Raw genomic sequence first — 23780 nt, 5'->3', positions numbered from 1 at the left:
TATCGGTGACTAGACTCACCCTTTGGGGGTTCTGCCAAGAGTATGCTCCGTCTTGAAACCTTTCTGTAAGCTCTACGCATTTAAGCCTCTTTCTTTTTCTGTCTGCAAATGCGTCGCGCTTCCCTCTGAGTTTGAGATCTGGTCCACAAAAAACCATCGGCAGAGATACTAAAGTGATTTTTCTTTAATTACCCTGTAAGAATAAGAAAAAGGAGCAGAGTATTCGAGACTATTATTTAAATATTATTGTACTGGGTTCTCCACGGTCCAAAAAATCTATCAAGTCTGCTTGACTACAGTAAAATGTATGTAAACTATATCAAAACCAAATATTATTGATTCTGTTACAGCAGGTATCAGTCTGAAAATAAACATATACACCGTATGTAGATATGTAGATCTAATTGTAAGTGTCGCTCCACCAGTTGCATGCATCGAATTCTTAATTATGGCGCGTAGCTCAATAAGTTCCATACAAGACTTTTTATTGAGTTTGTTTCCGACCAAAATAGAGAAAAAAGAAACGGCGTTAAAAAAACTGGCAATAAACAAGAGCGCACGCGCAAATGGGCAAGTATGGTGATATCTAGACGCCCTCAAGGGGGACATAAACATATCGTCAAACGCGTGGGAAACGTTCATGAAGCGACGTAATAATGCAAATTGACGAATTTTTGACCACTTTTCAATGCATCTGCGAATTTAAATGCATCGAATCAACTGTAAATAGTTATGTGTATGTATGTAAGTACGAATGTGTGCATATTTCCTTTACCGACAAAAATCGGAAGTGGTATTTAATGCGACAAAAGAAAGCGCCGGCGTTTTATAATCAAATGAGACTTTAAAGTGTGTGGTGTGCAGGTCAATTCATTGTATTGTTTATAAAAAAAGTATACTGTTGCACAAAAACCAGAGGAAGCGGGATTATACATAAGTAAAATAATTGAGAATGGATTTGAAAGTGAGTTCCCATCAAATGTCAATAATTAAAAAATAATATATTTGTGGGCTCAACCAAATATATACATATATACATATATAGCAAGTGAATAAGGCTCATAGTTGAGTACGAGAATATATTCAAGGTTATAAGTGATAATATATATTGTCGAGTGAAGGCTTTCAAAACGTTTAAGTTTCCATCGAGTAGTTTTTTTGAAATAAATGGGATATTGCTTGTCAAACCTTTACAAATACAAAACAAATTTGCCTACGATTGATATTACATAATCTTTCCGGGTACGATTTTTCGCGAAATGCCCGCAAACAACTCTACTACCGCGTTTGGTCTTCTAAACGTAAAAGCGAGCGGTATATTAAACAAAGAAATTTATAAACGTTCGATTTTTCCTTATATAGAAGAATTCCCTTATAATACTGTAATACTCAATGTTCTTCATCCCTGATTGTAACTACAGAAAACTTGTTCATAGTATCTGTTATATAGGTTGGGTTAGGTCTGGTAGGCCAATGAGCCACGCATAAACCAGATCTGGTCCTTTGCGATACCAAATGGAGTTCAGTTACTAGGTCCATGCGGAGTGGTCATCCTTTTGGATCCTGGAGCTTGAGGCGAATTTTAACAAGCTCTCACTATCTATACTTCCTCCAATGTATCATACTGTGGAGACCTCAGATGCGTACAGCGTAGTCATGCGAATGCGGAACAAGTGCACAATAGATGCTCCATTATTTCCCTGGTACTTTGCTCTAGACATTTCCTGTAGTCTTCTTGAGCTGTTAGCCTCATTCTGTATTCCCATCATGTTCCTCCAGTCTCTTCTATTGAGTGCCAATAGAAATTTTGTGTACGTCCGATCTACCGTTTTGCACATGACTTTTACAGTTTCGCACACAGGTAGCTCGTTCATTCGGGTTTTCATTTTGATGATCGTCGTATAGGCAATGCATCGATTTCCCAATGTTGATCATGAATGTTATATAAAAATATGTATGTATTATATAAAAATCTTAATGTTTTGAAAAGTTTATACCAAAAATTATAGAAAAAGATGTTTTATTTTTGAAGTAGTCTCCACAGAATTACTATAAAATGTTGGCAGTTTTTTCTCTTGTATGAACCCAATCTTGTCTCTATCATTCATTTAGCATTCGGTCGGTCGAATTCAAGTCGTTTCGAAGAAACTTTTTAATTTCATAAATGATAAAAGATTCTAGATAAATATCTTTTCATACCCTTCTATGCTATAAAAATTTGAAGAGCTAAGTAGGGTTGGATTAAGAGGTCGACGAAGCGTTTCTAGCCTACCACAAATTTGTTGAGACGCTACGTCCTCTGCTTTGCCGAAGGTAAAACCACCGAGATTTTTCAGCCTTAATCGTGTAAAGGCTGGACAATGGAGAATAAAGTGCCTTCCTTCCTTTTTAGCTTTACCGCATAGATGCCTATTGGGCACTGTCCAGTAAGAACTCATACAATTGCGGCTAGATGAGCTTTGGTCAAGACAAGTAGTTCTACTCTAAAAGAAAAGGATCTGGCCGCCGTACAGGAGCTGGTCGTCGACCAGACCAACTTATTGAGGGCGGGTGGAGAACGTACTCCGAGGCCTGCCAGGGTTTTAACGAGGCGGAGGCAGCCTCGGTATTAGCCCATCAGTAATTTGTGCATGGTGTCAGCCCTGCACAATTAGGTGACAGAACCAGTCCAGGGTTCAATTCAGCTAATAGAGTATTGATACGGGCAAAATATCCGTAAGAGTGTAAAAGGCCGTGGAGTCCGAAGGTCATTTAGCGTTACCCAGGAAGCACAGAGCGGAGGCAAGGCTGCTCTACATCCCAATCTGTGAAGGGTATCCTAGCATCGGTGCAAGCGAAATTAATTTTTTTCTCGTTTTAATTTAATTACTTTTGATCTGAACTACGAATAGCATATGGCATAGGCTCAATTCTAATAATAATGCTTCTTCTAATGTTGCCAAGTAAATTCATCTTTTAATATTCCTATTTCTATGTTAACTAAAATTAATACAGTTAGCTGCATACATCGGCCTGGGTACAGCTTTCTTCATCATTGCACTTCTTGGCACACCTTGTACTGCACATTCCTCTTCACAGACGACAGTGTAAGTAATGAAATGAAAAACGCCTAAAAGTAGGCAAACATTTACACTAACTCTTCCTTGTTTTCACCATTACTCCCCACATTAGTGTACAACACAGCACGAGCACTGATCCCGCAGCAGATGGTTTCTGGAAACGTAATGTCGATTGGAAATCACGCTGGGTGAAATATTGGCGACCGAAAGCAATCTACGTGCCCATCTGGAAGAAGGTCTGGACTCCGGTAGTGCAAAATGAATGGGTGCCACTGCCGAAAGTGCCACCAGGGTGGGAGGTGCGCAAGGATGGTGTGAGCGACAGCACCAATAGTGGTTGGAAGAGCAGTAGCAGCTACGTTGACGACTCTTCGAGCACATCCAGCAGCAGCAGTGGGCTGCGTACGGGAAAAAGTTACAGTAGTTGGGGTAGCGGGAGCAGCGGTAGTTACGGTTCTAGTTATAGCAGCGGCAGTCGTGGCTGGAAGAAAGGTGTAAAACGCACCCGTGTACGGGAAGTAAACGTTGACTAGCGCGGGGAAGTCACCGACTTAACTTGTATACCAAAGGTGGTTCAAAAATTAAATATTATATGGTATATAAGTATGTATGTATGTATATACTAGTTCTCAGGTTTATTTATTTAACTTATTTTAGTCCTCTAGTGTTAAATTTTTAATCACGTAATACAGAAACCTAAATAACATTTGATTTTAATAACCGATTTCTCGATATCTTCAACTGAAGATGCTTGTCGTTGTTCTTATTGCAACGGCAGAAAAAAGTCGCCAAATAAACATTGGAATGCTGCCTAGTTGGCAGTCCAAAGAAACATAACACCGATTGTCATGGGGCTGAACTTTCTTTCGATCTTCTTCAATAACATCTAACTTGCAAATAGCGCTACCATTAATAGAACATAAAACCAGATGGATAATTTCCTATTATTCGAAAAGAAATAGAGTTTCGAAGAACAGTTTTTGAAGAGTTTAGTTTTTAAGTTGGTCTCTACAGAACTGTGAAACTCAATCGTCAAACCCGCCCCAATTGTACTTAAGTAGTACCTATGTAAGACTTCTGTGTGTTAGACGATTTTGCCTTTATTGACATACTAAATTGCTGCCTACTTTCAAAGTCTAAGAGGTCAACTTTCGAAGGAAGAAGAGTCCAAATCTAAATTACATTACACTTTCCAAGTAAAACACCAAACATTTCCTGACGGGTGAATTTTGCATCGTGTGTGGGGTATCTTAGGGCAAAGATTTCTATTTATTAAGAAAAAGTGCTGCTTTTGATACTATAAAAATTTCACACTTTCTCACTTTATAAGAGTTTCCTTATGATTCTAAATCGACCTAACTGCAGAAGAAACGGTTTGTTTTGGCGATGGAAAAAATATTCTTCAACTATGACAAAATCATGACACTGTCGCCATGCCCATCCACCGTATTCTCGAGTGTTCGCCAAAAAAGTCTTGAAATAATGGGTGATCCAAGTAGGGGTAGTTTTTTCAGTAAACTTTTTTGTCAGACCACACATGAGTTGTATCAAACTGTCGTGTGTTTCGCGCGCTTTGCTCAACTTATGGTCAACATAATTGGTCTACTCAGCGTACTGACCGAAAAGACCACATCCAGACACTTAGAGAAGAAAATATAGCAGCCGTAGCTGATAAAGTACAAAAAAGACCGGAGAGTTGATTTGGCGCATTTTACATCGAGATCTTAATTTAAAAGCGGCCATTTTTAGCTAACGAGCGTGCAGGTCAAACATTTTCTAGCGACGTGTTTCTGTGAGTGGTGCAAGCCGTACGCGATTAAATTCTGTGAAACTCGGTAAATCTGCGACAGAGACGTTTGATATGATCAAGCAGGCTTACCCAGATGTTGCTTTAGCAAGAACTGGTGTGTTTCGTTGGCATCAGGCCTTTTTAGAGAACCGGGAAGAGGTCGCTGATGAAGACCGTGCTGGGAGACCTGCGACTTAAACAAACATTGACAATGTGACTCGTGTGAGTAAAGATTTTGAACTCAGAACGTCAACTAAGTATTCGTTTAATTGCCCAGATGTTAAATTTATTAAAATCTGTGGTTCATGACATTGTGACGGAGGACTTGAACATGCACAAGAGTGTGCTCACTGACGACCAGAAATTGCGGTGAGTGAAAGTGTGCCAAGAAAATTTGAACATATGTGAAAGTAACCCCAATTTTTGAATAACGTCAATCACAGGTGACGAGTCATGGATCTTCGAGTATAATCGTGAGACAGAGAAGGAATCTTCCGAGTGACACATGACGGCATAAGGAATCCAAGCAGAATGCATCTCGGCTCTCAAGGCTATTACGGAGGATGCCTTCCGTGACGCCTTCAATGCTTGGAAACCGCGCTGGCAGCGCTGCATCGACGCAGGAGGAGCCTATTTTGAAAGTTTTCAAAGAATTGTTACGATTGGTTCAATAATTTTTTATAAATCGACTCAGTCCTATTAATTTCTGGACAAACCCTGTATGCGGATAATCCCTCTTCCAGTCAGGTCTTAGCAAAACATCACACGTGTCATTCTTCAAAATGCTCGAACGAGTCATAAAAAACTGTACTCATTGAGTGGACCATTTGAGATATAGACTCGGTTAACATGTGAAAGACATTATCTTCAAAAAATAATTGCCAAAGAATGTTCTTTTGAACGATAATAAATATTCCCTATTAAATTTGAAGTTTTTGCGTTTTTTCTTTAAAAGAGTAGAAAACCTCGAAGTGGATCTCCCTTTATAAATTATAATATAATATTGGACAGGCTAAGAAAGTTTTGAGCTGAATCTAATGTAAGTCTCGCCAAAAAACTCCAAACCACTTTGAAGACCTGATTGTAGAGAAAATGTTTAACAATTACTAAAATTCAAAAACATTGAAACTACATCTTCATTATTTATTTATTATGGTATAAAAAATACTCAACAATTTTTATTATTTTACTCAATTCTATATGACAACTTCATTTGTAATTCACTTAAAATTAATGAAATGAAGTTAACTGAAACAACTTAGACATAAATTAAATATTTATATTTACTTGTCATAATCGTGGCATGAGTATAAGTACATATATGTAATTAAATTAAAATAATACAAAAGTTATGGAAAAGAATTCAAATGTATTGGTACAAATCGAAGGGTGAAAGGAACGGGTGATAGAGGGGCGCATTAAAACTAAATAAATTTAAATAAAATTACGATTTGTGAAGCGACTTAAAACTAACGACTGGAATACATATTTACAAGTACAACAAAAATGCTTAAATGATGTGCAATTCAAAACACAACAAAATTTTCGTTCAACGCAATCATCTACGCACCGGGGAACTTGAAGCCCTGACCTGGCGTTGGCGCCGCCGTCGCTGTAGTAGCTACAGGTTTCGTACCCACCGCGGCGGATGTGCGCACCTCAGTTGCTTTTGCCGTTTGAAAATCGACAGTGGCAACAGGCTTGAGATGTGTCGCTTCGTCATCGCGCTTCCACACCACTTTGTTACTTCCCTGCGGTTGGACATCTTTGCGATCCCAACCATGCTCTACGTGCTCATGGTGGTGATCATGATGATCGGGTGTGGGGAACCATTCGGATATGATTACTGGTCGCCAGATTTTCTTCCATGCAGGCACCCAAATTTCCTTCCAGCCAGGCACCCAAATCTGTTTCCATGCTTCCTTCCATTCGAGCTTTTTATCTTCGACCCAAATTTGTTTCTTCGCCGGTTTCCAAATTTGCACCCAAGATTCTTTCCATTCGAGTTTTTTGTCGGGAATCCAAATAAGTTTCTTAGCTGGCTTCCAGATTTGTTTCCACGCTTCCTTCCATTCCAGTTTCTTGTCATCAACCCATATTTGTTTTTTCGCCGGTTTCCAGATTTGCTTCCATTCCTCTTTCCATTCGAGTTTTTTACTTGGTACCCAAATTTGTTTCTTCGCTGGCTTCCAAATCTTTTTCCAATGTGACTTCCAAACCAACTTCTTCTTCCATAAATCATGACTGGTGTATTCCCAACCTTCGGGATCCTTACCTAAATACTTCTCACCAGGTATACCCACCTTAATCCACTCTGGCGTCCAGTATTGCTTCCATTCCGGTACTTGTATTTCCTTCCAAGCTGGCACTTGTATTTCCTTCCACACGGGCACCCAAATTTGCTTCCACGCCGGCACTTGTATATCTTTCCATGCGGGCACTTTCGTTGGCACCCATACTGGCTTCCAAATCTTCTTCCAATCCGGTACTTGTATCTCCTTCCATGCGGGCACCTTTATCTCCTTCCATATGGGCTTCCACACTTGCTTCCACGCCGGCACTTTGATGTCCTTCCAAGCGGGCACCTTAACTGGCACCCAAATCGGTTTCCAGATTTGTTTCCATGATGGATTCCAAATTTGTTTCTTTGCTGGTTTCCAAATCTTTTTCCAACCTTCCTTCCACGTCACTTTCTTCTTCCAGAAGCCTGGATCGTGATGATGCTCATGATAGTGATGTTCGTGCACCTCGTGGGGATCGTGATCCCAGCCGATGCGTTGCTGAGCGACAGTAGCGCTGTTCGCTTGCGATTCGGCGGTCTGTTGATCGATCAGTGCCTTGCCGGCGACAAGTGTGAGTAGAGAGAGCGTACCAAGGGCACAAAACTGTGGAAGAGATTCGATATGAGAGCGTGAATTGAGAGTATAGTAAAAAAGGGAAGTAGTGGCGAGAATACGGTATATAGAAAAACTATATAATAATGTCAATTTCTTATGCCTTTAAAAATAAATACCCAAAATTTTTAAAAGCAGGATGTAGGTTACTATATAATTCAGGTCAAATTCATAAATTAGCGTGACCATCACCTAAAGAGGTCATAGTCTGGCATCGCTGTCTGCAAATGCGGTTAATATGCTGAAAGCGGACTTCGCGGTTGATCACGCCGGCTGTCTTTGGTGATCAACCGCTGGGCTGCAGACCATTCAAAATTTGCATAACGAAATGAAGGAGCGCTGACCGCAGTATACACCACATACAAACATATGCACTTTCAAGTTTACATGCGTGTTGTTGTGTATTGTTATATTGAGATGTTATGTAATTTCTCAAAATGGGAATTGTGATTCGCAGAAAAGGGAAATTGTGGGTGTCTGGTCGACAAGATTGATGCAAAGCAAAAAATGTAATAATTTCACACAATAGCAACAAAAGAGTTTAATAATTGGTGAAATATATGCTTGTCACAAAATTGGTGAAAAATATGGTAAACAAAAATTGTAAAAATCGAAGGTCACTTTAATCCGCCTTCCCAGAAACTAGCGCTGAAATGTGGTAATTACTATTCGAATATATGGACATTAACGATTACTGCGTGTTGATCAGCTAAAAGGTATTGTTATCGTAGGTAGACTGCCTGTCTGACGGCGCACTTAGGCCTTTAGGAGGTCCATTGTGAAAGGTATTGTTATACAACATAGTAAATAAAATATATTAACAAAATAAATAAGTCAAATTATTTATGAAAGACATATTTATGAGACATATAAGGAAATAAATGAAATATATTATTCCGTTCGTAATGGTTCAATTGTAGCTTTGGTGCAAAATGATTAAATATAACTCTTTAGCGTGAGCAAAACTTTCATCAATTAAAAACGCCTTTTTCTAGGTACAAAAAAATCATATTTTCTGAGAGTTTGAGTCATAAGTAAATAAGTAATTTTTGCGTTTTTAATGTTAGACTCCAAAATTGAAATATTTTCCTTCGAAGTTCACAGTACAGCCTATTTCAAACCATACCAATGCTATAAGAGGTCATTATAATGTTATTGCTATATGGATCTTCCCCGAATGTTGTACAGTGATAATAATTCAGAAAGCAAATAGTCGGTTTGGTTAGCTTGCCGAAGAGTAACATTTGGAAAAAAGTATAAAAGAATACCATGTATAATATAAATTAAAATACTTTTAGAAATGAAGGCTTTTCACTAAAGAAGGCAAGTGAAAACGTTGATATTCCGACCAGATTATCGTCTATGCACCGATGTATATACAAGATATTTTCTTTCTTAATAACAGGATGGAACATTTTAAAATCGATACGCTCTGCTGGCATGAACGTATTCGAAAATTTCAGATCATAAACAAAATGTAAAATATACTACTGTGCGCAAAAAAATAGTAAGACTCTTAATTAAAATTTTGCGAAAAAAACGCATTCGTCGAAATATTTTTTGTTCTAGGTTGATATCAAAATAATCACTAGTATTTAGTATGAGGCTATAAACGCGTAAGAGGTGTCTACGCGAATAAAGAAGAAGTTTAGTATATTGTCTTTCTGAAGTACATAAAGTGGATTTGGCGATTTTTACGATGAATGAAATTATTCAACAAAGAAGTTCCATTAAATTTTGTGTGTGGAAAATTTCTGGTGCCGAAACGTTCAGAATGTTGGAAAAGACCTACGGTAATAATTTTTTGTGGCGAGCAGTTGTTTTTGATTAGTGCGAATTATTCAAAGAGGATCGTAAACGCGTTGACGACAAACCACCTCCAAAACGACCATCAACATCAACTGATGATCAGCACGTCAATAAAATTAAGGATTTGGTGCTTGAAAGACGTTGAAATATCGAAAGTATCAGTGAAAACTATTTTTAAAGATCATTTGGGCATAAGAAAAGTGAAAACACGATTTGTCTTTTCAAAATCCACTAAATTTTTTGAAGAAAAAAACAGCGTTGCGTTAACGTCTGTGATACAATGCTTTCCTATTTCCAGGATATCATGAAATGTATTATTATTGGCGATGAGTCTAAGATCTATGCTTACGACCCGGAAACCGACGATCAATCGGTCGAATATCGTGACAAAGGTGAGCCGAACCCGAACAAGCCACGTCAAAGAAAAAAATGAAAATAAAGGTTATGTTGGAAGTTTTCTTCGATTATTGAGGTGTAGTGCACTCGAATTTCTTCCGACCGGCCAAACAGTCTTAAAGGAATACCATTTGAGCGCTATGCGTTGCTATTCGTAAAAAGAGGCCGGAATTATGCACTTGGTTATCGCACCAGAATAATGCACCGTCGCAGACAGTATTGATTCTTGGTGAGGGTTTCGCCAAACCATCGTATTTGTCTGTTTAGCTCGTTGTGACCTCTGAATGTTCAGCAAACTCAAGCGACAGCTCCGGGGAAACCGTTTGAGTCAATTGAAAACATTAGACAATAAAGGCTATTCCGGAAATTGACTTTAACAACTGTTTCAAGAATTTGGAAAAAATTGGCAAATGTGTATTGTGGCCAATGTGTATTGTGCGAGGGGACGACATAGATTGTGAAGAATAAATGAAGAATTTTAAAAATATGAACAAAGTCCTGCTATTTTTTTGTTTACAGTAGTATGATTAAATATTTCATTGCTACAGCAACTCAGCAGCTCATAAGCATTAAAAAGCTCTCACATCTAGGATAGTTTGAGCGGCTACGGAACCATAAAAACTCCTGGAAAGAGTTGTAATACTTGGAAATTTGAACTGAAAACACTAAAAGTATGTTAGCAAATGCTCTATTTATTTTTTTATATAGAAAATCTCATAGTATAGAAGGCTTGAATTATGGCGATTTATGCAATTCCTCTCATCTAACTAGTGTGGGCAGAACTATCTCCAAAAAAAATTATTATTGAATTTTCACTTTCGCTTTTAGCATCAAGATTATAAACGATATCATGAGTTAAGGTTATTGACGTTGACATAGTGAACTGAGCAAAAAGAAGAAAAAAGTATTATCCCTCACAAATGTAAAAGTTTCCACACAAGAACTTAATTTTCTTCGGACAGTTTGTATGTCAGTTATATGCTCTATTCATACGATCTAATTAATTTGTTTCAAGACTTTACCGTTGACTTAAACAATAATCTGTGCCCAATTTCGTGAAGAGATCTCTTCAAATAAAAAGTGTTTATTACAAGGACAATATTATACTTTTGCTTTAAACAAGAGAAGTCTTGATTTTGAACGCAATATGCTATAATGGTCCGATATCGACAATTGAGTAGCTTCGTGTGAAGAAAAGGAAGTGTGAAAAACTTCGGCAATGAGTGTAAACTGCAAAAAATATAATGATAACATTTCATAAGTCGGCTTAAGATTACATATTTTAATCTCCAATCAACAAGAGAGAAAGTAGTATTTATTTATATTGTATCGTAATATGATGTTTGGTGTTTAATCAGGTGATCATAATATTTCTGATTCTCTAGGTTAGCGTAAATCGGCTAATACTCATTAAAATTTGCAAAAATTAATTAAAAATGCATAGCTTCAGTTTATGGGCATTTAATAAATTCTAAGATGATCCGACATTGTTTATATAAAAAAGCAAAGTTACCGCATTTGGGGCGCCGTTTTAACCGACTATTTGGTGCCTGAAATTCCAACTCCTGACCTCGGCAACCTTTGGTTTTAACAAGACAGCGCCACTTCTCACACGTGGCACCAATAGATTTATTGACAGAACACTTCGGTGAGCAGATAATTTCACGTTTTAGGCCGATCGATTGGCCTCCAAGATCGTGTGATATCGCACCGTTAAACTTTTTTCTTGTGAAGATATTTAAAGTCTAAAGTCTATGTGGACACGCATGTCATTCGTCAGTTACCAGTTGAAATGGTCGAATGAGTCATCGAAAATTGGACTATGGCAATCGAGACGCAGCCGCAGCCAGCACTTGTAATAGATAAACTTCAAAAAATAAGTGCAAAAGAATGTTCTTTCGAAGGATATGGAGAATCAAATCCATCAAATTTAAAGTTTCTGTGTTTTTTGTTTAAAAAAAAAAAAGAAACCTCGAAATGGATCACCCTTTATATGTGTATAAGGGGATAACAGTAATTTAAATATCATTCTCTTTCTTGCAATGTTACATAACAATGAATAGCTCAAACGCCCGCACTCAAGGTGGCAACGAATAAGCCAAAGCTTGCTACTTACGCTACTTATTAATCTTTAATCCGTCAAAAATTAACACCCTCGCGCTGCTTATAAGCAAGCACAATAATTGTATCACCTCCAATGGTCGAAGATGAAATAAAAACATATAAAAATCACAACAAAAAAATCATTTGCGATAATACACGCCACTTATGTAATAATAAGTAATTTAACCACCTCTTTGTGTAATCTTTTTCTGGCAAAATTACAATGAAATACAGCTAATTTATGGCGCTTAAAATTACCACCAACAACAAAATGCGCCGCACACCAAACAACAAAAACAAATGCCGCCATTAATTTCCGCTTGTGGCCTCTAAGCGTGCCGCGTTGAACGCGCCGCACTCTGCAAGAGTTCAACAATGTTAACAAACCGCTAGAAATACTACAGTGTGCGCTATAAATATGCAGCTATTTATTAATTTGCCTATTTATGTAGGTAAGTGTATGGGAAATTACGTTTAATTTGGGTTACAGCCACCAACGGCACACCGCCACTAACAATTGTGCTATATTTCGCGCTGTTGTCGTTGTTGTGGTTGTTGTTGCTTTCTACATGTATTACCTTACCGTGACGCTGTTTTTTTATGGCCAAATTCAAGTAATTTTCAAAATCATGGAATGACTTTTGTCCTGCAACCTTTGCCGCTTTATCACATCGGCACTATGTGTCGCTCGTTGCATGTCGCGATTTGAGGTTATGTTGTTGCCTTTTATTTTATTTTTATTTTTTGTGAGTATTTTGTTTTGCTTTGTTTTGCGTGTATTATTTAATCTCTCTGCTCTGGCGAGCTTCTTTCTTTTTCTTCCCCTCACGGTAACTAATTGTCTAGAAATGTTTTTTAGATTTTGTTTTTGTGAGTTTAAAACATAAAACATGGAGAAATAACTGTGTGTGAGAAATACTATTGCGTAAAACTATTTTGAAACCATATTATTTAAGCTCAGCAAGCATCATTTCATCAAGACATGTGATATCATCAGCTCATCTCGGGAAATTTCGAAAAACCAAAAGGTTGCTGAGCATCATTTTGCTTTTGTTAATGCCAATAAAGATGGCCAAAGCCTCGCTTATGTCAGTGGCTCCAAAACCGTAGCAAATTTCATGTGAACTAATGATTACAATTATAAAGTGGCTGCCAGCTGCTGCTTGACGTCTGCCGCACAGCAGCCGAATTGTGAAGCGTGCCCGGCAAAATGCTTACAAATACACCATAATGTATAGTATATATATCTGTTATTAAAAATGGCAACTATGAGCATATTATTGACTATTCAACTCAATCATTGTGGCCACTTCACTTTATTGAGCTCTAACTTTGAATTGCCTTTTTTTCATTGTTTCTTTGTTAATTTTACTTTCTTGCAAACTGCTCATTTATTCAGTGGTTCATGAATGTTGCCTCTCCTCTCACAAGCCGCCAAGTTTTATTGCGCTATTTATTGGCGTATCATCATCACTTTTATTTGTAAATTTGTTTACAAAATTAATCAGACTTTGAATATGCTTTGCTTTACCCTCTTTTCCCACTCTTCTTCTTGCTTGTAGCCCTTGGCTAACCCATTTTAAATCGCATTTTTTCCAATATTGCTGACTCATGTTGACATACATATGGCCAAAAAGGTCTTCGGTCTTCATAAATTATGCGTTCATTTAATTTTGCATGGTTTGTTTTGAGGTTATGTTTCGCTGGCGTAAATTTCCACTACTGTTTTGTGTTACTGATTTGCAATAAAAATAGACTTTTAATTGATTCAAATGTAAATTGGTTGCCACTTTTATCAAAGACTAATGGAAATGTTATTGCCTTTTATGAGCAAGCATAAAAAATTATTGTGGAACTGACTAATTTCAAACCATTCAAAACTTTTTTTATGAATTAATTAATATTTCAGTTATATTTTTTCATATTTCGATTTTTTTGGAATACTTTGAAGGGAAAAAACATGATTTTTTATCTCGATCTTGTCTCGTAAATTCTGTATGGAAATAGCGTCCAGAATTCCAAAAGGATCGATGCAATAGTTTCGAAGTTATGAGGGGACCGATTTTGAGAACGTGACTTGTAAGGAAAGTCTTGAAATCTGATGTAAAACATTAATAAGGCTGGTATAAAATAGCCATAACTACGTCTACTTCGCTCCAATCAATATTCTTGAGATATTATGCATTAATTTAAGATTACTTTATGACACCTGAAAAGTGGTTTATAAATTCCTGATAAGCATAATTGCTTACAGACATTTGAAATATCTCACTTTTCCTTTCCACCAACACTGCAATGTACATATGTATAACATTATAATTGTAATGGTATTTCATGACATTAAGGGGATTTGAATTGGAAAATTAGTTTTTTTTTTAAATTTCGATAGTGTTCATATTCAAAATAATCCGCCAAAAATAATTTTTCAAAATTCAAATTATTTTCAAAATTATAAATGTTTGAGTGTTGCGGCAATACGGCCAGTTTAATCTAAACTTTAAACGCGTTTTTCTCGAAACTACATTTTTCGAAACGACCGTCGTGATATTCTAAGTTTTACTTCATCAGTTGATTTACTTGAAATTTGGCAGTAATTGTAGAAACTAAAAAATTTCAATTTGAAAAACATAAATGTTAAAAAAGTATAGAAAAATATACTTCTATATTTGAGTAGCCGCCACCTTATGAATTTTTTTTTATCAGTTTTCTTGGTTCATACCATAATGACATTTGTACTAATCAAGAATAAGTCAGTGCTTTATTTTGGAAATGGCTACAAAAGTATACAATATTTATTGTTTTTATTTATTTTATTGTGTTTCTCTGAAATATGAACAAACAAATTATAAACCAAGTAAGACAGAGCTAAGTTCATTTTATACTCTTGCAACTGGGAAGGATTAAAGCCAGGGAAGTACCTTCAGTTCACCCGATTTTATTCATTTTAAGCACAACGTTATTAGTAAAACTCGCTCTTTTAATTTTATTAAGATAACTCACATCTTGGCCGATACCGAATATATCATACACATAAGTCTCCTGGAAATTCGAAAATCTTTATACTAGGTTTATGGGGGCTAAGGAAAGCATTAACCCGATTCAACACATTAACCGATATTTTCGATAAAAAGTTAACTATAGGCTCTGAAGTCCACATATTCGTTCCCAGGGACTTGAAAAGTTTTCGTTGGATTTGGAAAATTTATGGTCGTAACGTGATATACTTCAAAGGCATTATTTGTGCAAATTTTTATCCCGGACGGACGGACAGACAGACTGTCAACCGGTTTTCAACTTTTCTCGTCATCCTGATCATTTGTATATACATATATACACACCCCTATATCTATCTCGTTAGTTTTAGGTGATATTTACAGCCGTTTGATGAAGAAAACTATTATACTCTGTAGCAACAGGTTGCAAATATATAAAAACATGCAATCAAGTAATTCACCAGGTTAATAATATTTATTTGTTCATCAGTTGGAAAAATATACGAAAGAAGACAATGCATAGTATCCAACCAACCGTTATCTTATTTACAATTCGAACATTTATTAACCAAAAAACAACTAGAAGTGTATGAGATCACTCGAACAATCGTTAGTGCCAATTTCAAATTTTGTTTAATGTCGAAAAAATAAAATAAAAATTTTAGGTTTTAACTCTGCAACCCTATACCTCAAAAACCACGATAATAAATTCTTTCTAATAAATTGGGATCGCTTTATTATTTTTGCATTTCGAATATTAAATCATCGTGTTTTAACTTAAAAAGTAAAATCCAAATTCTTAACTGCTGTAAAGATTTAGAAATTTTTACTGAATGAGGGTTAAAATATCCATAGAAAAGAATTCCTTAATTATAAACAAACTACTAAAATTAAGGAAAGAAGGCGACCTTTGCGTAATATAGCTAATAAATTAAAAGTTTGTACAAAATTATTACTTGCAAAATTTCGATTTCACCGATTAAGGAAGATATTTCCCACTGTTATAGTTTTAATTATATTTTAAGAACGTTATATTTACAAAGAAATAATTATTTCAAATTTGTTTAGCAAAAGTATTAGTTTTCTTCCACTTGAAAAGCAACTTAACCTAAGTCGCCAAAACAGTCTGCATTTTCCACAATTGGCCCACTTTCCTTACAAAAGACTTAAGCAACAAACTCGATGTAAGAAAAGTGATTAAGTTATCACCACAATTGGACAATTGCAAGTCGCTTACGTCACCATCTCCTGTGGCTGCTGTTAACGAGCGTGCAACTCCACATTGCCACAATCCAATGTTGCATATTATTGCTATGAAAGTAAATGCATTTTTTTGACATCAACAAAAAGTGGAAAATGAAAAACAAAAACACTCGTTTATAAATCATCACATATGTGCAATTGGAAATAAAAATTATACAAGTGGATGGGCAAGTTTCCAGTGAGATATGATTGCTTTGCGGAAGAGTTACGAAATAGGCGAGTATGGGCATAAATACGGTGGCGGCAGTGGCCGACCGGCAGCGCGTGTAATTCGATGACGCCGGTTGTTTTATTGTTTTTGCAATCAGCTGGATGTGTGTGCATATGTATGTGTGTTTTTACATAAGCCTGCACTTAGTATTGGAGAGTGAAGCACAAAAAGTGCTAATTGCATGTGGGCAACTCGCTGATAGTGAAAGTGTGATATATATATATATATACATATGTTTATATGTATGCACAGCTTATTTGCATGCATCCACTTGAACCTCACGCTGTTAATAAATGGTGCCCGATTTATCATTTTATCGCAAATAGAAAAATGTTACTTTCTTGTGTAGTTCAATATAGACAAATATTTATATATATTATACATATGTACATACAGACCCGCATATGCACACTATCGTGCTATGGCATAATCGGCATAATTGGGGCAAGTTTCTTTATGTAATATTTGATTTGCTAATGTTTAAATGGTAATAACTCAAAAATATATTTTAGTACTATTGTATTATTAAAAAAAATATTGAAAAGAATACCACATCACTTAAAATGCAAAATATCATAACCTCACGTTTCACAAGTTTACAAATGAAGCAAAAACAATATGTGTGTTTTATGATAATAATTTCGACCCTGAAATGTGAATTTTTTCAGAAAAACGTTTTTTTTTTTTTCTAGGAACCCGGCATTTCAGCGAATAGAAAATTTTAACTAGTACTACTTGGAGACCGATCAAGCGAATTTAAAACTTTTTAAAGTGTGATACACGATCATTACACTATTTGAAATTCTATGCATTTACACTATTTTATCTATTTATAAAACGTAATGCCCCTTCAAAACAAAATAAAAAATTAAAAAAAAATGTGTTTTTTCCTGATTTGCAAGTGGACACATGTTCTTAATATAATCTGTTCAGGGTGATAAAAATTTGATCAGGGTATAAAAATTATAACTTAATGTTTGTATTGTATTGCTTTCTTTGGTAGAAATGGAAACTTAAGACTGTAATAAATAGTGTTCTGAGGCCACATTTCTAAAATGAAGGTTCAAATGGAAATTTTGAAAACTTTGGAATTATTGATTTGCGAAGTATTTGAAATCTACATATATAATTATATGCCGGCATTGGCAATCTGTTCCTAGTTGAGATCTTCTTCAGTTCTTTTCGTAGTTTTAAATATATAATGAAACAAAAATTGTTGAATTAAGTGAATTTAAATCATTATGTAGAATTTATATATTATGTAGATATTGCACATTACTACTTAGAAATAATTTAAGCGATTTAGTCATTAACTTTTACCGTGTTTTGCACTACCGATGATTTGATTTCTAAGTGTCGTTTTGGCCATTTTTAATATGTCATGAGCTATAATTTTATTTTCATGATATTATTCAGTAATGTTTACAATTTCATCATGGAAAAATACACTTAAAAACAGCGTTTACAAATTATTCAATTTTTTTATCACAATAATCAATTTTCAATTGAAAATTTTCAGATGCTTTTCCCATTTTATCCTAATAATCGTCCACTTGTGCTCGCTATTCGTCGAATTGTTGGAAATTTCGATTGTGCATTTTCTTTGCATAATGTTCAAGTGCCAATTAAACAAAGAACCGCTCAAAGTAGTGAATATATTGCTGCCGTTCAGACAAGTGTTACTTAAGACCGCGATTTGTCGATTCCAAGGCGTTCTCAGGATTGAGACTCTCTCAAATCACAAACTGGCGGATTTTGATAAAAATTCTTCTCACTTAAGAATTGAAGCCAATGAACCACTGTAAACGTCGTGAATTTGCTCATTTTACCTTGGAACAACATGACAACGATAACGATCATTTTCTCCCATGAGGGTCTTAGTGCTGCGGTAGATAAACAAAACTCTCTATTCTGGTACGAAGAAGATCCACAATTTATTCATGTACAACCATTGTATTCACCTATATTGACAGTTTGGTGTGGTTTTTGGTCAGGTGGAATCATTGGTCCGTACTTCTTTTGAAATGAAGCTGGGAACACCGCTACCGGCTATGGAGAGTGGTATAAATCGATCAATTGGAAGTAGTGTATCTTGCCAACATCTGATACCAAAACCAGCACGTGCAACAACCGAATTAATGCTAGAAAAGTTTGGAGATTCGGTTGTTTCAAGAAATTGAGACATTGCCTCCAAAAAGTTGTGATTTAACACTATTAGACCATTTCTTGTGAGTAATTTGAAGTCATTAATCTTAAGCAAAAAACTAAACTATCTTCAAGCTAAAGAAATAATAATAAACGTACTATTCATAACATACGACTTGATTTGGTTGAAACAGTATTCGAAATAAATACAAAAAAATTTGAATTTCGTTAAAAATGAGTGCGTTTTTTTTAATGAAAAAAGTAAAAGTAAGTAAAATATCTCAAAGCATTTTGCAAATATAACCCCAATATCTATTCTTTTACTTTATAGTAATGTATACAGTGTCCGACTATAGAAGAAATAATGTTTAAAGGTAATTTGAACAAACTGATTCGGTTAATAAAAATGCTGCTGGAATTTTTTTTTTCAAATTTTTACCAAAACACCCCCTTATTATTATATTCTCCCACGAACTTCCTCATGAAAATTTTTGTGACTTTCTGAATCATCGCGGTTTCATTAATAATTCCATCTGAAACTCATTTTAAAAACCTTGCAATGTAGAAACTTAACTTCTTTCATTTGAATGAAAACTGAAAATTTTTTAGCGAAATCTGACAACTTATAATTATAAAATTAATACGGTAAATATCGGTGCTATTTTCAATATATATTGCAATTTAGTGGATCTACTGATCGATGTGTTTTTGTAATTTTCGCCATTTTATGTGATTGCGCAGCGAAGTTAGGTGAAAGAGTGTTAATGACATTGTCACGCTTGTCATTTCAATGTATTAGCGCATTATGCAACTTTTTTCATTTGCCGTTTCCATTCATACTAACAAAAATATTGGTATTTCATATTAACTTAGGAAAGGATATGTCACGTTTTTATATACATAGTTATATAGCAAAACACAAAATACAAAAACAAGAAATCACAGATGAGCAAAAACCGCAGATGCTTCTACTTTTTCTTATTACTTATCTCATGGATCCTAAGCCCGAATTGAGGATGTTTTCGAAGGGAAAATCATGAATAAGTTTTATTTCTGAACAACATATTAATACCCTGAACAGGATATATTAAATTTGCCACGAAATTTATAACACCCGGCAGGAAATGTCTGAGGTATACTTATATATAAATGATCAGTTTGACCAACAGGGTCAACTTAACCACTACTTTTTATATATACACAAACTAATCCTTCAGTTCTTGAGATGTTGATCTGAAATTTTGTACATGCTTTATCTTTTCAAAAAACTGCTCGTTTGTCGGAATCGTAAATATCGAACCAATATATGGTTTAGCTGTCATGCACATTGATTGATCAAAGTCCCGTCTTTGCATGGAAAACTTTTTATTTGATTATTCTTTACCCTCACTCAATGAGGCATTAATTATTGTCCGAAGCATTAATATAACTTTGGAGTATATTGTTCAAATCGGCAATCTGGCTACTCAGAAAACTCAAACGACCGCTCGCGGGAAAACGTGTTGAAGCTATTCTTACGTTGATATAAGTGAATTGGGGCCAACTGGGACTACTTTAAGTCTTACTATTTTTTGCCCCCGAAGAAACTTAACAGATTTTTGGTTTTTTATACAGAATATTAGTGAGATTTTTCTATTCCAATCCAGGCAGACTATTGATGTCACACAATATGAATATGAAAAAATTAACCGAATTTTGAGCGGTGTTACTACAGAACTTTTTATGTAAAATATGTACAGTATTAAGTATAACTTTAAGTAAGTGGAATGGTAGTTATATTTCAGGTCTTGGACTCATTTAGTAGCACCGTTGACAGTCGGTCATAAGTGAGTTGAAATTTACTTTAAATAATTATATGGAACAAAACAATACAAATGAATTGTGAGTACCTTTATGCGATTACATATTTCAGTTTTATCTTTCACGTTAGGTGGTAACTCTATTCAAAAATAATTCTATTTTCATTTGATATGTATGTATTCTATATTTTATTTATTTGTTCATTACTGGCCTTTACAATTATTCAGAAAGCACCATAAAAATATATGTAACTCTAAAAAATTTTGATTTAAAAAAAATAGGATTTTTGAAGGTTATTTTTATATATATATCTATTTGAAAAGAACACATCAGCCTTAGATTATGCAGTAATTGTATAAACAAAAAAGGGCGAATAAGCGTTATTTACAAAGAAAAAAATTATCGATTAATGTCATTGAAATGTATATTTCGAGAGAAAATATGAGCTGTAAAAGAGATTTAGCTCAAATTAATGAATGAAAGTATAAAGAAGAAGACTGTTGCAGAAAAATACTATTATGTAGAGTGAGTCTGCTACATTCGCCATCGACAAACCGTGCTTGCATTGCCAACCAGGTGCGCTGCTTAAGTCTTTAGTCGCAAAGCTACAGGGGACAACGCTGCTGCCACTTGTTATGCGCATGCAGTTATAATAATAATAAAATAAATTGATGAAATTATTGTTGAAAAAAAAAACAAAAACAAACACAAAAATGCCAGTAAATACTTCCTATTGCATTCGATTCGCATAGGAAATGTGCAATACATAAGCAGAAGCGTTCGAACGCCGCATTTCGCAGCTGGAAGTGCATTTTAAATGCAACAAATGTGCAGAAAAACGTTGGCTATTAAATTGCAAACTCACAAAGAAAAGGCGTAAATATATATTGATGTGCATAAATACTATTGCTGCCGTCGATTAAGGCTGCCAGCGGATTGCAAACGCTAATGTTGCCTTGTTGAGCACAAAGCGTGAAAAGTGAGTATTTTTTCTAACATTTCGGTGGTTGTTTTGTTGGCGTAAAATTGGCCGGTGAATTAGTGACGTTAAGCTGATAATGGGTTATAGTTATATAAATAAACTGCCAAGGTCCGCCATCTAAGCACAAACAAAATAATACTTTGGGTTAAAAATTTTGCAACTTTTCTGAATTACTGTCAATTATCAATTTCCATATCACTTAAACGCCTAGCAACACTAATAAACACTGTCAGCACTTTTTGGAGTCTTAGATAGCTATTATTAATTTTTCTGTTATTATTTTTTTATTAAAATTCCAATTGGTCAGCACATTTACCACTAGACTCCGCTGGATCCGCATGGTTCCCGGGTCCTAAGCACACAAAATTTACAACTTCAGCGCAGAAATGAACGCTCCGCCTTTTCGAACGAAGTCTTCCGTATTTTATATCTAATTTTGAACGCGAATGTAATCCACTTGAAACGGCTGACGCGCCGTGCAGACCAACTTGTACTCCAGCGTGTGGAGGAAAAAACTGTTTTTATAATTCTTTGACACTCCAGTTAAATACCCGCAATGCGATTGCAAAGCGTCGCAAGTGCAGCGCAGCCGCAGCTGCAGCGACCACAGACAACAATGTCAAAATCCGTCACACGGCGCGAGAAGAAAAAAATACATATGTACGTATGTATGTATGTATGCATGGGAGCGACGCCAAAAGGTAAACAAAGTAGGTGGCAAATGCACCGAAAAGCTCAAGCGCCAAATGTTAACACAAAGCCAGCCGCTCATCAAATGTGTATGTGTGCAGAAAAGCAATGCAGACGCGCATGCGTTGCGGCACGCGGCCGAGCCGCGAAGAGCATTGAAAACAGCAAGTGAGCTAAAGAAACGTCTGCAACATCGCTTCAACCTTGAGTCGCATTGTTAACGGTAAGCACCCACTGGCAGTGACATAATATTCGAAATGTGCGGAGAAAAGCTCGCAAATGAAAACGAAAGTGAAGTGCTGAGAGCGAAAAGCGACAGTATTGTGTTCCACAAGAGAGCGTGAGCGCTCGATTTTTTGTTAGCGAGAGCAGTACCATAGACAAGAAAAAGCTCTACACAAAAGAGTGTTGCCGTATAATTGTTTTTAAGCAAGTTTATGGTTTCTATAAGAATCAATTTGTATATTAAAGTAATGTATTAGTATTTGAATTTTAGAAAAATATTTTGTAGTGTGAACTTTAAATAAGGAAACATTAAATGTGGTTGCTAAACATTTAAGGTGTCAGTAGGGCAATTTTTTTCCAAACAAAAATTTTTTTGCATTTCCTGTTTCCTTATACCCTTACAATTAATGTAGAAACCCACTTTACCATTGGAAGGTTTCGAAAAAGGCCCAAAAATAATAATTAGGGGTATGTCATTTTTTCAACGTTTATGTTCATTATCTTTGTATGCTCTTTCAGTACTCCTCAAACTTTAAACGCGTTTTTATCAAAACGCACTTTTTTAAACTGGCGGACATGATTCCGGTCGAACCACTCAACTGATTTAAGCATTTAATTTTTTTTAAATTCCCAAAACGCCTGGCAATCGTCCTTACAGATTCATAATTTTTATAATTTATTGACAATGCTATGACAAAATTTAGTGTGAAAACATGGGGAAAAAAATTAAAAAACACGTTAATTACTTTTTATTTATCAACATTTTTTTATGATTATAGGAGGAACGATAAACGCATTCACGTACTTTTTAAAAATAAATTGGGATTTTGTATTTGTAGATGATCCAAACATGAGAATCGTGTCCGCCAGTGAAGAAACGCATCATTCACCCAGCCATTTCTCCGACAGATGTCCTCAAAAAATTTCAAAAAAATTTGTGAATATACTCCACGATATACCTCATGATACGTGAAAAAAGTTCTATTGCAGAATAAAAATTTCTATGAAAAAAAATTTAAAAAAAAAACAGGCCAAATTACCCTACTGACCCCTTAAATCATGAAAAAACATAAGCTCTGCATTCACCGAAGCAATAACACCCTTCACAAATACAAAATATTCAATACAAAAACTTGATTTTTATCGGTAAGTTTGTATGGCACTATTACCACTATTACGCTATAGTGGATCGATATCTCAAAAACTGAGAGATTTCTTCTTTTTTATTGGCGTAGACACAGCTTACGAAGTTATAGCCGAGTTTACAAGGCCAGTCGTTCTTCCTTTTCACTGTTTGGCGCCAATTGGAGATTTAAAGTGTAGCCAAGTCCTTCTCCATCTGGTCCACCCAACGGAGTGAAGATATTCCTATATCAATGTTGTCGTATACATATCTCTTACAGCTCATCGACTACTATATT

The 23780-nt window shown here is 35.5% G+C and overlaps 2 protein-coding genes across 2 annotated transcripts; one reads left to right on the top strand and one right to left on the bottom strand.

Annotated features, from left to right (window-relative positions):
- The first annotated feature begins 952 nt into the window (after positions 1-952).
- Positions 953-3592, top strand: LOC120770603. The gene is made up of 3 exons (XM_040098207.1): positions 953-964; positions 2995-3086; positions 3172-3592. Exons 1-3 carry the CDS (start codon positions 953-955, stop codon positions 3590-3592), a joined length of 525 nt encoding a protein of 174 aa, XP_039954141.1.
- A 2566-nt stretch (positions 3593-6158) lies between these two features.
- On the bottom strand, positions 6159-21919 carry LOC120771654. Its single transcript, XM_040099769.1, has 2 exons — positions 21761-21919; positions 6159-7733 (listed from the first exon to the last, which is right to left on the bottom strand). Exons 1-2 carry the CDS (start codon positions 21782-21784, stop codon positions 6411-6413), a joined length of 1347 nt encoding a protein of 448 aa, XP_039955703.1. The 5' UTR covers positions 21785-21919; the 3' UTR covers positions 6159-6410.
- Positions 21920-23780: the final 1861 nt, after the last annotated feature.

The sequence above is a fragment of the Bactrocera tryoni genome, chromosome 3 (genome assembly GCF_016617805.1).
Source record: "Bactrocera tryoni isolate S06 chromosome 3, CSIRO_BtryS06_freeze2, whole genome shotgun sequence".
NCBI classification, from domain to species: Eukaryota; Metazoa; Arthropoda; class Insecta; order Diptera; family Tephritidae; genus Bactrocera; species Bactrocera tryoni.
The sequence above is the reverse complement of the archived record's forward strand: the minus strand, read 5'-3'. Positions and strand labels throughout refer to the sequence as shown.